The 13092-nt window shown below is 39.2% G+C and overlaps 2 protein-coding genes across 2 annotated transcripts; one reads left to right on the plus strand and one right to left on the minus strand.

Moving 5' to 3' along the window:
• The first annotated feature begins 826 nt into the window (after window positions 1–826).
• On the plus strand, window positions 827–6623 carry arntl1b (aryl hydrocarbon receptor nuclear translocator-like 1b). The gene is made up of 10 exons (XM_026378668.1): window positions 827–933; window positions 1553–1710; window positions 1803–1885; window positions 2814–2906; window positions 3053–3170; window positions 3440–3580; window positions 3717–3957; window positions 4054–4160; window positions 4382–4532; window positions 6527–6623. The coding sequence occupies exons 1-10, from the start codon at window positions 827–829 to the stop codon at window positions 6621–6623; spliced, it is 1296 nt and encodes a 431-aa protein (XP_026234453.1).
• On the minus strand, window positions 5944–12476 carry btbd10b (BTB (POZ) domain containing 10b). Its single transcript, XM_026378957.1, has 9 exons — window positions 12387–12476; window positions 11789–11936; window positions 10382–10575; window positions 9856–10168; window positions 9603–9705; window positions 9055–9175; window positions 7715–7912; window positions 7516–7626; window positions 5944–7024 (listed from the first exon to the last, which is right to left on the minus strand). Exons 2-9 carry the CDS (start codon window positions 11887–11889, stop codon window positions 6693–6695), a joined length of 1473 nt encoding a protein of 490 aa, XP_026234742.1. The 5' UTR covers window positions 11890–11936; window positions 12387–12476; the 3' UTR covers window positions 5944–6692.
• Window positions 12477–13092: the final 616 nt, after the last annotated feature.

The raw sequence follows: 13092 nt of genomic DNA on the forward strand, positions 1-13092 counted from the left end.
CAGGGATGCTGTAATGAAAATGAACCGACAAAAAGGCTAATAGCTGTAACGGGACTAAAAACACAGGGATTATTATGTTTAGTTATATGATGATGCTGTGTTGGAAGGACCAAAGTATGCTTTAATCCCCTGGAGCCAACATAAAGCTCGCATTACTGACATTGATAATGTGAAAGCAGGTGTGTGGTTACTCTCACCATCTGCTCAACATTTACTTTTGGGTTGACTTTGACCCATCCTTCTGTTTTCGGATTCCTTTATGCTAAGCCTGAAAATGTGTGCTACTAGTGTTTAGATTTATTTCACACTTAAAGGAAACTAATTATTAATTACACTAATTTGTTAATTATTTAACAAAGTGTACAGTTTAAGAATGAATAGCAGACATGAAACTTGAAGAACTCGTTAATTTGAGCGCTCAGCCTTTTTACATAACGACCTCCAGCAGAACGGTTACATCACATGCTGTTTATTATCAAATGCATGGTGCCTTACGTCAAGCTGATTTTGATCTTCAGTTAAGCATACATGTCCTCTGAAATAATGTCTTTAAGCTGGTTATTTAACCTCTCAGAGGTTTCGATTACTCTTTTTAAAGGTTCATATCTTGATTGAGCGTCAGTTTCTTCTTATATAAGTCTGATTCTTAGTTACCTTGCTCAGGTGTGTGTCCTGTAAGTGGAAGCTATTACAGCTGTGGTTAACCAGCTGCTTTAGGTTTTGATTTCTAACTTTCATTTGTATGTTTTATTTGGTACTCTCAGTACATCTTTGAAGTTGTCTCCACATGGACCAGACAGATTAAAGTATGGACATTTCATCTACGATGAGCACATTTATGTCCTCACGATCAACCAATCTGATCAGCAGCTCCACCTGCACAACCGGCAAAACCCTCTCTCGCAAAAGGAAAGAAAGCTCCTCTGTATACCTGTAAGTGAGTCTACGGACATGATGCTACTGTACATTACACCTGTATGCTGATACCTGTATGCTGATACCTGTATGCTGGTTTCTTTGCCTGGATACATGTTGTGTAGAATTAAATATTCACTTCTTTCGTTGATAAAGTGACATTTGTACATAGATCTGACATCATGCAAACACAATTCACGTGCTGCAATGCCACACTGACGACTTGCTATGCATCAGAGAGTTGAAATAAATGTGACAACATTGACAATGATTTACTTATAGTAAAGGATTATGGGATTATGGTGCAGGTTTGCTCATTAAGGCTCACACTGCATAACTAGTGTGTATTGAAGTGTATTGAAGAATAGTATCTAATGAAAAAGTGACACTCTCAGCACAAAGTCATTAATTTTAGTCACAGGTTTTGGTACCTTGGTTCACTTATTCATTTTATTTTATGTGAAGTCTGGGTTTACTGCTGAACTCAGTGTCTAATCATCTAACAGGCCTAACATTTCGATTGTGTTTATTTTCTAGGGACTGTAATGAGCAGCAAGTCAGGTAACAGCCGCAGCTGCTTTTCTTTTCTTTTTATGGAAGCAAACATGGAAATGACCTCCTAGTGTTCATGTTACAGGAAAACACACAGCCAGATAGAGAAGAGACGCAGGGATAAGATGAACAGCTTCATACATGAGCTGGCATCATTAGTGCCTGCCTGCAAAACAAAGTCACGCAAGCTGGACAAACTCTCAGTGTTGCGTATGGCGGTCCAACACATTAAGACGTTACAAGGTGAGGGAGGTTCACGAGGTTGTTTTTTTGTAGCCATAAATGTGAATAGGGAATTCATATGTTTATGGTTGATTAACATTGTGTCTCAGCAGGTTCTGCTTCTAATTATGACACAGAGGTTAATCACAAACTTGCATTCTTGTCAGATGAGGAACTGAAACACTTAATACTGAGGGTAAGTCGTCTTCACTATATACTAATATATTTAAATTGACACTTAAATAGAAGTTGATACTCAAAGTCATTTTCTTGCTTTGCTTGGTTCAATGAATACTGCTGCTCTGTATCCCTCACATTTTTGTCTTTATGTCTCATTATGTAGCTGTAACGTAGCCCACAAATAGCTGCCACATGCAAACACTTGCAACTAGCATTGATGCTTCTGAGCAAAGCTGTGTCTTTTTCTAGTTATGATGCACAGTTAATTAAATGAAAAACCTTGCCCATGGGTCAGATACCACTAAAGAAAACCACATTATTAAGTATTTTTTATGTTTAGAATAATTTGAAGGTTTAATTTAGAAAGTTCACTGGCTGTGATATGGAGGAGTTTCACACCGTGGGATTTTATCTTCAACCAGGAAGAAGGTGGATTAGTAGTTAAATCTTGTTTTCTAGTCTGATGTTTTCTTGTGCTAAAGTGTTCATTTACAGTTTGTTGCACTGCCCTCAAGTGGCTAAAAATCTCCTACTGCAGGTTCAAAAGGATTTTGAAGGTTTTTAGTCATTAGGGAGGAAACAGGTAGATCAGCCATCAGCAAAATAATATTATTGTTCTTTCCATCAGACTGTGGGTGTAAAAAGAGCTGTAGAACATGAACTAAAAACCACTTAGTCTCCCTAGGTGGAAGAATTTACAAAGGAAAACTGTCCAACTATTCAGCTCACACTGCTGGGACCACTAAATCAATAGATCAAGGCTCAGGCTGCACTCACATCACAATACAATCTTGTTTTTCGCCACTAAGAGCTTCGGGTCAGCTCTGACTGAATGGTTTTCAGATTAATAATTTAAATCTTATAACCTGTGATCTGTCCCTGTGGAAACACAATTGGCTTTTATCTGTCTTTTTCTCTGTCTGACCTTCACCCAATGTGCACAGGAGGCAGATGGCTTTCTCTTTGTTCTTGACTGTGATCGAGGAAAAATACTGTTTGTTTCTGAATCAGTTTACAAGATCCTAAAGTACAGCCAGGTAGGTGCTGTGCAGTGTTTCTGTAATATTAAATATTACTTCAACATACTTCATATTTGACTTTCCAAGTGTACATTTCAAATCCAAATCTAATATTGTTGATAGTAATTCACTCCTCCCTCTGCATTGTGTCTGTTTGTCTTCAGAATGACCTGACTGGCCAGAGCCTCTTTGATTACCTGCACCCTAAAGACATTGCCAAAGTCAAGGAGCAGCTGTCCTCAGCAGATACTGTAGCACAAGAGAACCTCATAGACACCAAAGGTAACGCAAAGTAGTGGCCAGTGTGCCTTGTGAGAAATGCAAGCTTGATGTCAACAGAAGAAATAGAAATGATGGAGCAATGTTAGTCCAAATTTATGTGCAACAAGTGCAAATATATAGTGAAAGCTAAACCACTTAAATTGCTTTAATAGTCCTCTGGTATCTTAAATATATTTACTTATATATTTTAGTACTGATAGGTACTAGTTTGGGCTTTATTCACGTTGTAAAGTATAATGAGCTATGTTTTTTTGATTTTTGGTTTTCAGGGGGTCTTTTAGTGAAGACAGATATCAACTCTGGTTCTTTAAAACTTTGCTCAGGAGTGAGACGTTCGTTTTTCTGCCGGATAAAGTGCAACCAAAACATGGAAGATGAGGATCCTTCTTCCGGCTGCTCAAAGAAAAATGGTAGCATCCTGCACATAGTGTCTGCAACCTCCACTGAACCAATATATTAATTACTGCTGATTAATCCAAGTCTGATGCTCATGCATTAGCGTTAAGTACGTTTAGAATACATCTGAACACTTCCCTTCATTCACAGCAGATCGTAAGGGCTTCTACACCATTCACAACACCGGTTACTTAAAAAGTTGGTCTCCTTTGGATCTGGATGAAAACAACAAGCCGGACAACAGTAGATGTAACTTAAACTGTCTAGTTGCAGTTGCCCGGTTGCATCCTCACATGGTTTCTCAGCCAGCACAGAGTCACGTCAACGTCAAACCCATGGAGTTTGTTTCACGTCATGCCATTGACGGGAAGTTTGTCTTTGTAGATCAAAGGTAAAGTTTGGTTTCACATCGAGACGCGTGTCACACACCTCAGTCCTTTTTTGTAGATTTGAAGAGGATTATTCTAAATATGCTTCTTTTTTCAAGGGCCACCGCCATTTTGGCTTATTTGCCTCAGGAACTGCTGGGAACTTCATTTTATGAATACTTTCATGAAGATGACATTGTTCATTTGGCAGAATGCCACAGACGAGGTATGCGTGTTACAGAGAGAACTTGGCTGATGGATGAAAACTGTCTCTACAACATATACATACAAGTTTTATCTCAAGACTAGAAATGTTTTCATTTACTGTGATTACTCTGAATAGTGGTCTGGTCTGCTCTGGTGGAATTGGAAGCAAAGGTTGAAAATGGGTGTAGTTCATCTATTACCTGTCCTTGAATCCCCCCCCCTGTCGCTGTCTGCTCTAAGTGCTGCAGATGAGAGAGAAGATCAATACAAACTGCTACAAGTTGAAAATAAAAGACGGCTCATTCATCACACTTAGAAGCTGCTGGTTCAGTTTCACGAATCCCTGGACCAAAGAGGTGGAGTACATAGTCTCCATCACTACTGTAGTCAGGTGAGTAAAAACAGTCCTATATCACTATCCATCACTATCCATACCTTTGCCACAATGTGTGCTAATCATTCAACCAAATATATACTTACTGCTTCACACAAAAGTTGTTTCACATTTTCTTGATAAAGCAGTCCATCTGGTGTTAGACCTGAGGGGAGTTACCATCAATCTGCTGCCTCCCAACACACAGTGGCTCAGAGTGTACTAACACCAGGTAAAAGACAACCCTTTTTTCTATCTGCCGACAACCAAAACAAATTAAAAGTAAAAGTATATTACAGCCTCACGATGTTGCAGGTGAAAGGAAACCAGAAGTCCACACAGTGTCTGAAATCCCTGATCGCACGAAGGCAGGAGCTGAGAAAAGTGAGCGAATGACTGAGGAGGAATTACCGGACAACAAGAGGTATAAGTGCACATTAATAATATTTTAAAACGTTTAAATCACTAAGTACTGAATATTAGAAAATATCTGGAAACATGCTGTCTTCCCATTCTATTCAATTCCAATGTTAAACGACATTTGAATTTTGTCTTCATGCTGGTTTTCTGACACCGGTTGAAAGGACGGACATCTCCACTGTGGTCTCTGGAGGCCAGAAGGTGTTTGAGGAGAAAGTTTCATCACTCGTCTCTGCTGCTGTGAAAAACCCTGCTGGCGGGAAAGCTTGAAAATATGAGCAATAAGGAGCAGATAGACAAGGACAGACTGAAGGAGGTCAAGATCTACTAGAAACTGCTATACCTGGTATAGGATACCTGTGTACACTCTGCAGAAGAGAAGGCCCAGGAGCAAGAACATTACAAAAAAATATCCATCTTTAATATTTACATACTGTATATTTAGAGCAGTCATTTCTGCTTGTACCACTAACGGCTACCTGACTACAAGAACTTGTCTGGACCATATAGGTGAGTACAAGAGATCTGGTAAAACAGAACAAGCTAATGTTGCACGGATAGTATCCATTTCAGGCCTGTCACAGACAAGCAGTTATGCAAACTATCATCCACCACATGGTCCAGCTCAGGGCAGTTCCCATGTAAGGAGAGTAATGCAGAAAATTTACAAACCACATGGTCAACTGTGGGTGACAAAGGCTAAAGTCGGAGAAAAAGAACAGATGGTCAAAACTGAAAGCCTTGTTCAGTTTTATGGCTTCTATAACATTGTGTGCTAACGATGCTAAGGAACAGATTGAAATTCAACTCTGAAGAGCTTTGTGTGAAACAAAGGCTTACGAAAGGCCCCTTTGGATGTCTTGTCCCTATAAAGGCAGAAAAAACTCTTCCAAAGGGGTTTAGGAGCTTGTACACAGTGGTCTCAGCACCTGGTAGTGACCAAAATTTGTGTCAGTCACACATAATCCAACAAAAATAAGTGCAGTGAGTCTTGGGATTAGAAAGTACATGGATCAAACATGTCGATATTTTTGTATGGATGTCTTTATTTTATGATTTTATGTTTATTTTTAAACAACAATTTCAAGCTTTGCACAAAAAAAAGATTCTGACCACAACTGCCTGTGCTCTGCTTAATATCTTGGCTGCGGGAGGAGCAAAACATCACATATCAGATCCAGCCAATGACTACATACCCCATTACAAGATTCAAAGACATCCGATAGCAGTTCAAGTGGAGATCATGTCACTAAGTGGTGATAACTGAATTTCACCATGACCAAAAAGTCATACTCCTACTCTTGTTTTCTTCCCTCCAAAGCACATTTAGTAGTTAGGCCACCCAAGAGAATCAAAATCAAAATGATCAGTGAAATAAAACCTGTGAGAAAACAACGACCACAGGAGTGCTCCGTGAAAACCATCAAATTAAGGTACAACAATATTGTAAATAAGGACGTTAATAAGTGTTTTACTGATTTTCTTTCCCAAACAGAAAAATAAATTCCTTTGGTCAAGTACAAAATAAAATCAAAACAACAGTGAACTCTTCTTTTCACCAGTCTCATGTCCTTTGTGTTGTCTCTCTACAGTCATCCAGGTCTTGAGGCTCTAAGGCTGCAAAGGAGGTGTCAAGGCAATATGGTTATGGTGCCCCTGGCGCTCCATGCTGCAGCATGCTGGGAGTAGGACTAGAGGAGGAGTGGGGGTGGGTGGGGAGATGGGGGCAGAGGCATTGAAAGAGGACACAGCGTACCCTCAGACAGCAGGTGAAGGTGCATCAGGATCAGGCTCGTTGCTGTAGTTGTTGCTGTAGTGATTCCCACTAGGTGGATGATTAGGTAGGATGTCTAGTTCATCCACTTGGGGGCCAGGGTGCATCACCACCAGCTGGTCCTGGGGGATGTCTGCAGCTGCTGCCGCCAGATTAGTGATGGACTTGGACTTAACACACTGGAAGTCCACGTGGCGGCTTTTACCCTCTTCCTTCTCCCAAGACATGCGGATGAAGGGCCTTTGGACGTAGTTGTAAATGACTTCTGGACGACCTCCTGGTCGTTTCTTGACTTTCTCTTTATATGTAGGGTAACCTGTCCGTGGCACAGAGGTGATAAAACTATTAGATGTGTTTATAATAATAATAATCATAATCATAATAATAATGATGGGTTTTATCTAATGTTGGTGAGAAATCGACAAGAGTTGGCTTCCAATCAATGTTTCTATTTCAGCTCTAGTTCTCACATAACGGATGGAATTTAGAGCTTAGCATTAGGTTGTACAGGTGTCCTCAATAAAGTGGCCAGTGTATGTGTGCTTGATCACAGCTGCTGTTTACAGTTACAAATACTTCTCGCCTTCCCAATGGGACAGAGCACAAAGGCAGATGAGTGATATATCTGTGTTATCTGTGATATATCTATTTACTACTCCATTTTCTTAATGGGAAATGTCCTATAAAAGCCTTGCTGCATAAAATAAGCACGGTGTATGTGTAGTATTCTGCACTTGCTATTACAGTTGGCAAGTTCAGCACCTCAAATAGTGGCCTTTACAGTACGAGCTTGAACTCTTCACTTACCTTCAATGCCCAGTCGGATTTTCTTTAATCCTCTCTCCTTTAACACTGATTTGGCAACATCACGGTTCTCGATATACTTGAAAAATCTATACAGTTTTGTGCTGTAAATGACTGTGAAGAGAAGAACAAAAGTATGTTGTTTAGAAAATATGTAATTTGTAAATGACAGATCTGTGCGTGTCCATTTGTGTCTACTTACTCTGTGAATACTCTTCTCCCATCTGTGGTGGATATTCCTCATCCCAATCCACCACATCATCATCAGTAAGGACTACAATGTGGCATTCCCTCTCTCCGCTCTGAGCACTGGCCACCATTAAAGGCAGAACCATTTCCTCCAGGTAAAACTCAAATTGTCGCCGAGCTCCGTCATTGGAAAGCTCATGCATCAGGGCACCTGATAAAGAAGATTGAGAACTAGAGTTGGAATGACTTTATAAGAGTGTTCAGCTGTCACACGGAGGGTATGAGGTAGTGGGATGACACAGATGATACAACAGAGAAGAAAAAAATGAAGAATACCACACATACTGGTCATTAAATGTGATCTCATCAAGTCACAACTAACAAACACAATATTTCTAAGCTGATAAGACACAAACATTGATCTTTCATGTCTGTGTTGAACACATCTATTAAACAGACATAGTGATGGTGGAAACAAGTTCTTAAAAAGTGTTTTAAGAACTTGTTGAGCCATCTTTGGCATCAATAACCTTAAGCAAGTGCTTCCCATATCTGCGGATTAGACAACATCCAGGAGGAAATTTGGACCATTCTTCTTCAGAACAGCTTCTGCTCAGACATATTGGCTTGTCTGTTTAATGTTTTGTGTAATGCTGACTGATGAACAGAGATGTTCACCATCTCCAATGAATCCTTCAAGTCCTCTACAGTTGTTTTTCACGTTACTGAGCGTTCTGCTTTTTGACTGATCTTGGCTGGGCGCCCATTTCTATGGAGAGTAGCCACAGCACCAAACTGTCTCCAGTCAGAATTGGTCTTCCTGCGAACTGATCAGTATCGAAACTCTTGAAGATTTCTTTGCAACTCTTAATAGGTCTTTCATTTTTGTAAACCACTTCCCCGCTCTTCTAACACCTGACTCCAGTTGACATTTAGAGACGTGAGAAACCTTTAGTTTCACTAACTTTTACCATCATGTTGTATGTTTAATGGATTGTTCAATAAAAACATGGACAATTGTGACTGTTTCTGTTGTATCAGTTTAGAAATATTTTGCTTGTGTGTGTGCAAGGATCTGATCATATTCCAATTTATGCATAACAGCAGGAAACTACACTTTCTTGCAACTGTAACTGTAATATAAATAGCTATGAATAAAAACTATGAGAAATATATTTCTACCCATTACCAGCAATGCTCACAGTCTGGTGATTTTATGCTTTGTTAGTTGCAAGACATTGTGGAAGATTGTGGAAGGTGAAAGTGACAAGGCAGCCTTGTGCTGCTTTCTTGTTTACTCACACTGTCACTGTTAATGTGTAACAGCTTTAGCAACCCAGAGGAAATACTCACTAAGGTCTCTGCATTTAATGGTGCTGTAGTCGAAGGAGATGCATAGATAGTCACACGCCTCCCGTAACTCAGGAATAGAGATTCCATCAGGACAACGGATTATCCCAGATTTGTAGTAATCCTGCCAATTACAAGAAACAACAATGAAGACGGTCATACAAACACTGAGCTAATCCATTTACTTAACATGAAAACACAAGATAAAATTCATTTATTTATTGTTTTGGAAACATATCATACCTTACTCATCTGTATCTCTACTATTCACCTGTACTACAGCTTTCAGATAAATAACAAAATCGTGCATGATATGATTTTATTACATTTGATTAGCTGATTATAATTCAGTCAATATACAAATAATCACTGCTCTAAATTCTGTCATTTTATGAAGTTTGTGATATTATTTAAAAAAAAAAAAGTTATATTAAGGTATGTTTATTGACCTATTTGACTGCGGTTTGTGCTGATGTTGAACTGTAACCTCATATTTTCAGTCTAGTGTAATAGATATTAATAAAGAGAACTAATATTAAAGACAGACTGACCAGAATTGCTCTAAAAACTGTTGAGCTGATGCCCTCAGCCACCTCGTACTCCCCCTTCTCGTTAGGCCGTGTGAAATTATGTTCTCTTCCAGATCCAAACATTCTGAAATAAAGCAGCTTTTGTTTGTTCTCCGTATCAAAGAAACAGGGACATTTCCATTAAACGTAATGTATCTGCATGTCAATTTAATGTGTACACTACTTAATAACATAATAATTCACACCAAGATATTGTGGTAAAAGTGTTTTGTACCTGCCCAACATGGTATTAGGTTGCGCAGTAAAGATGGAAGGGTCTACTACAAAGCGTGTGTTGTCAACAATCAGAGTTACTCTTTCTGAGGTCCTAATGTTTCGGTTCCCAACAGTGGCTGTCGCTCCTCCTTCTTTAGGATTGTCATAGACAAAAACCATTTCTCCAACTCCCAAGCTTTTGAATGTGCCTTCAGTACTGGACAGGCTGCTGTTGCGACTGCTCACTACCCCGCTGCTGCTGGAGCCGCTGGGAGAGACTCTTTGAGGCCGTGGACTACTAGGCCGTGATGATGGTCCATCTCGTTCACGGTCTACACAGACAAGAAATATGGAATGACTAATTAATAACACACATACATATGCTATAAAATTTCATCTTGATTTTGAGCTGCTGTTATTAATATTTAGTCCAAATTTGAAAGGAATCAATTCAGAACATGTATTTTGTATCCAGACAAACCAGCTCTTACCAAAATCTAGCATGACATTTACATTAGCCTTTTATTCTTTCAATGCATACTCACCACTGTTGTGTTGGCGGGTGGGTGAGGTGACGTTACGAATGCAGGGGGTGAGCTGGCCTTCTCTCTCATGCGAGGAGTCCCTGGAACGATCGCTGGAGCGGCGGCGGTCACGTGAGCGGTCACAACCCCCACTGGCACCATGCAGGCTCATTTTCCTCTGTTCTGCCTTCACTCGAGATGCTCGGGCGTGACTGCTGCTTTTCAAAACAAAAGCATACTTAACAATCTGTAGAAGGCTCCTTGGATTTTTTATTTAATAGTTGCAAATATGTTAACATAATTTGCAAAGTGTGAAAAACAATAAATCTACCAAAAATTGTCCTTTCATTTCAAGAGGAAATTTACACTATTATTCTCTTTATTATCTGATTTACACACAAATATTTAACAGTGACAAGAAGGCGAAACATGATCATGACTACGCAGTGGAGTCAGTCAAACAACCTTAAATAGGAAATCTAACAAGCATCTGTAACAACCAGACATTCCACATTCTTAAGATTTAACTAACAAAGTATGGGACACGCTTAGAATAAGATTGAGTCACATTTCTATCAGCTCTGAAGTCAAACCAGTACTTTCATGAAAAAAGAGAAAAGGAAGAAGCAATAGGCACAGATTAGTAAGTCATGCTTTATACCATTTGGCTATTTCCCATATGGTAAGATTTTTTAACATCACATCGTCACATCATCACATTATCATCACATAGCTTACTCAACAGCTATAATACTTCAGTAGGCAAGAAATTGTGAAATATTGTTCACCACTAGAAGCACCTCTTCACTCACGCTGAACAGATAGCTAACAGCACAAGTGAAGAGACTATTCCTATTGTCTGTACCTTCCTGTACTGTACTCTCTTCAACAGGGCAGAACAGACCACACAGAAATGCAGATCCCAACTCTTCTTGTCATCCCTACACTACATTTCTATTGCTCCTTGAAGGACTTAATTGGGTAGGATTATCAGTTTGAATTAGGTGAATGTTATCAATGAATTGAGAAATAACTTAAAAATTTCCAAAACCAACTTTGGTGGTTAGGTCCCCAATAAGGTGCATGTGGAGGTCTATGACCTGTATAAAGTGAGGTTTGTGTATGTGAAAGAGGTAAGGGCTTGATGCATTCTGTAAACCATCTCTGCTGTGTATTAAGTTGCATAACCATTAAAATCCTCAAGACTGTATCATAAGACTGGGTTCATGCTGTATACGGATGTTATTATAAAGCTTGATATAATATCATACACCTGACACATCATTTACAGTTACTGCTACATTTCAATTCCAATGAAGAAATTCTCGATTAACACAGTTAATTGTACAATATCGGTCCTGTCCCAATAGCAACCGACATTCAATAACTGATATGAACTTTTCCTTTGAGTCCAGCCTTTTGGCTCACCTCGAATGCCTGCAAAGTTTACGAGGTCTGCTTGTTGCTTTTCCTTCCCAGGTTTCTGTGTCACTGGAGTTACTGTCATATGACTGCAGACGCGTTGCCATCACCCGTACAGGGGGGAATCCGGTCTGGATCTTTCACCGTTCATAATCTAGTTAATGGCGAAATCAACAAGTCAGTGTGAGCTCCTGATCAGCTCCTAGCAATTTTCGACCTAGCTAGCTGCTATGAGTTCACAAAATAATTTGTCAGCGACTTCAAGTGTGAGTTCCTGTCCGAATGTAGGATAAACGAGCCTGTATGGTCTCGGTTATCGTAGACAATTAACACTGGGTAAATACTGCACTTCACAAAACAAAACCTTGATAACTTTGCTGTCAGTCAGCCCACGGCTAAATTACATAGCTAGTTTTCTATGTTAGCACACCTAGCTAAAACAGCTAACGCTAGCTTATTAGCTGGCGTTGCTAACAGTGCATTACAACACTATTAACATTATATTCAAAGACAGTTGTGTAACTTCTGTAGTTATCTCAATATAACTGACATAAATACGCTCATATTCTATGTAGATACGGTTAAAAATAGAAACAATAACTACCTAGCTGGCTAGGTTTCCGCTGTAGTATAATCCCAAACGCTCAGCTGCTAACCAGCCATCTCCTTTCAAAACACTCACCCACTGACGTCCAACGTGACGACCGTTAGCGGGTGACGCAATCACGCACACACACACGTACTTTTTTTACGCACTAAAATCTATCTGATAATAAACTTACTTATCACAACTTTGTCTGAAAATATAAAATATAAACATTGAAATGTTGTCAACATGATCAATTTGATTTCAGCAGCGGAAAAGAGGATTTCTGCTATTGTCCAAAAAAAGGGAATCGAGACTCCGGCAGGTCTCGCGATATGTTGAGAGTGCGATCTGTTTTTTTATTTTCTTATTTTTTACTTAGCTTTAAGAAAATGTCTCAATTAGAAGCCTTATGAAGGTAATATAAATAAATTAGCAAATAATAAAACCCTGACATATACATAGCCATGAGGACAATGCAAAACAAATTATTAGAAATGATAAATTGGACAAAGTCCAATTTTCAATCTCTTATTGAAATTCTGAAAGTGATGCAGCAGTTATGACACTGTACAACTTAAGAAACATCACCATCCAAAAAAAGTAAGTAAAGAACTGAGTTAGAAGTAATAGGCCTACACTAAAATGTAGGCATCATTAATTTGATAACAATTAATTTTCAAAGGTATTCTGACAGACATCAAGTAAAATAGCTTATTAATCT

The sequence above is a fragment of the Anabas testudineus genome, chromosome 3 (assembly GCF_900324465.2).
Source record: "Anabas testudineus chromosome 3, fAnaTes1.2, whole genome shotgun sequence".
Taxonomy (NCBI): domain Eukaryota; kingdom Metazoa; phylum Chordata; class Actinopteri; order Anabantiformes; family Anabantidae; genus Anabas; species Anabas testudineus.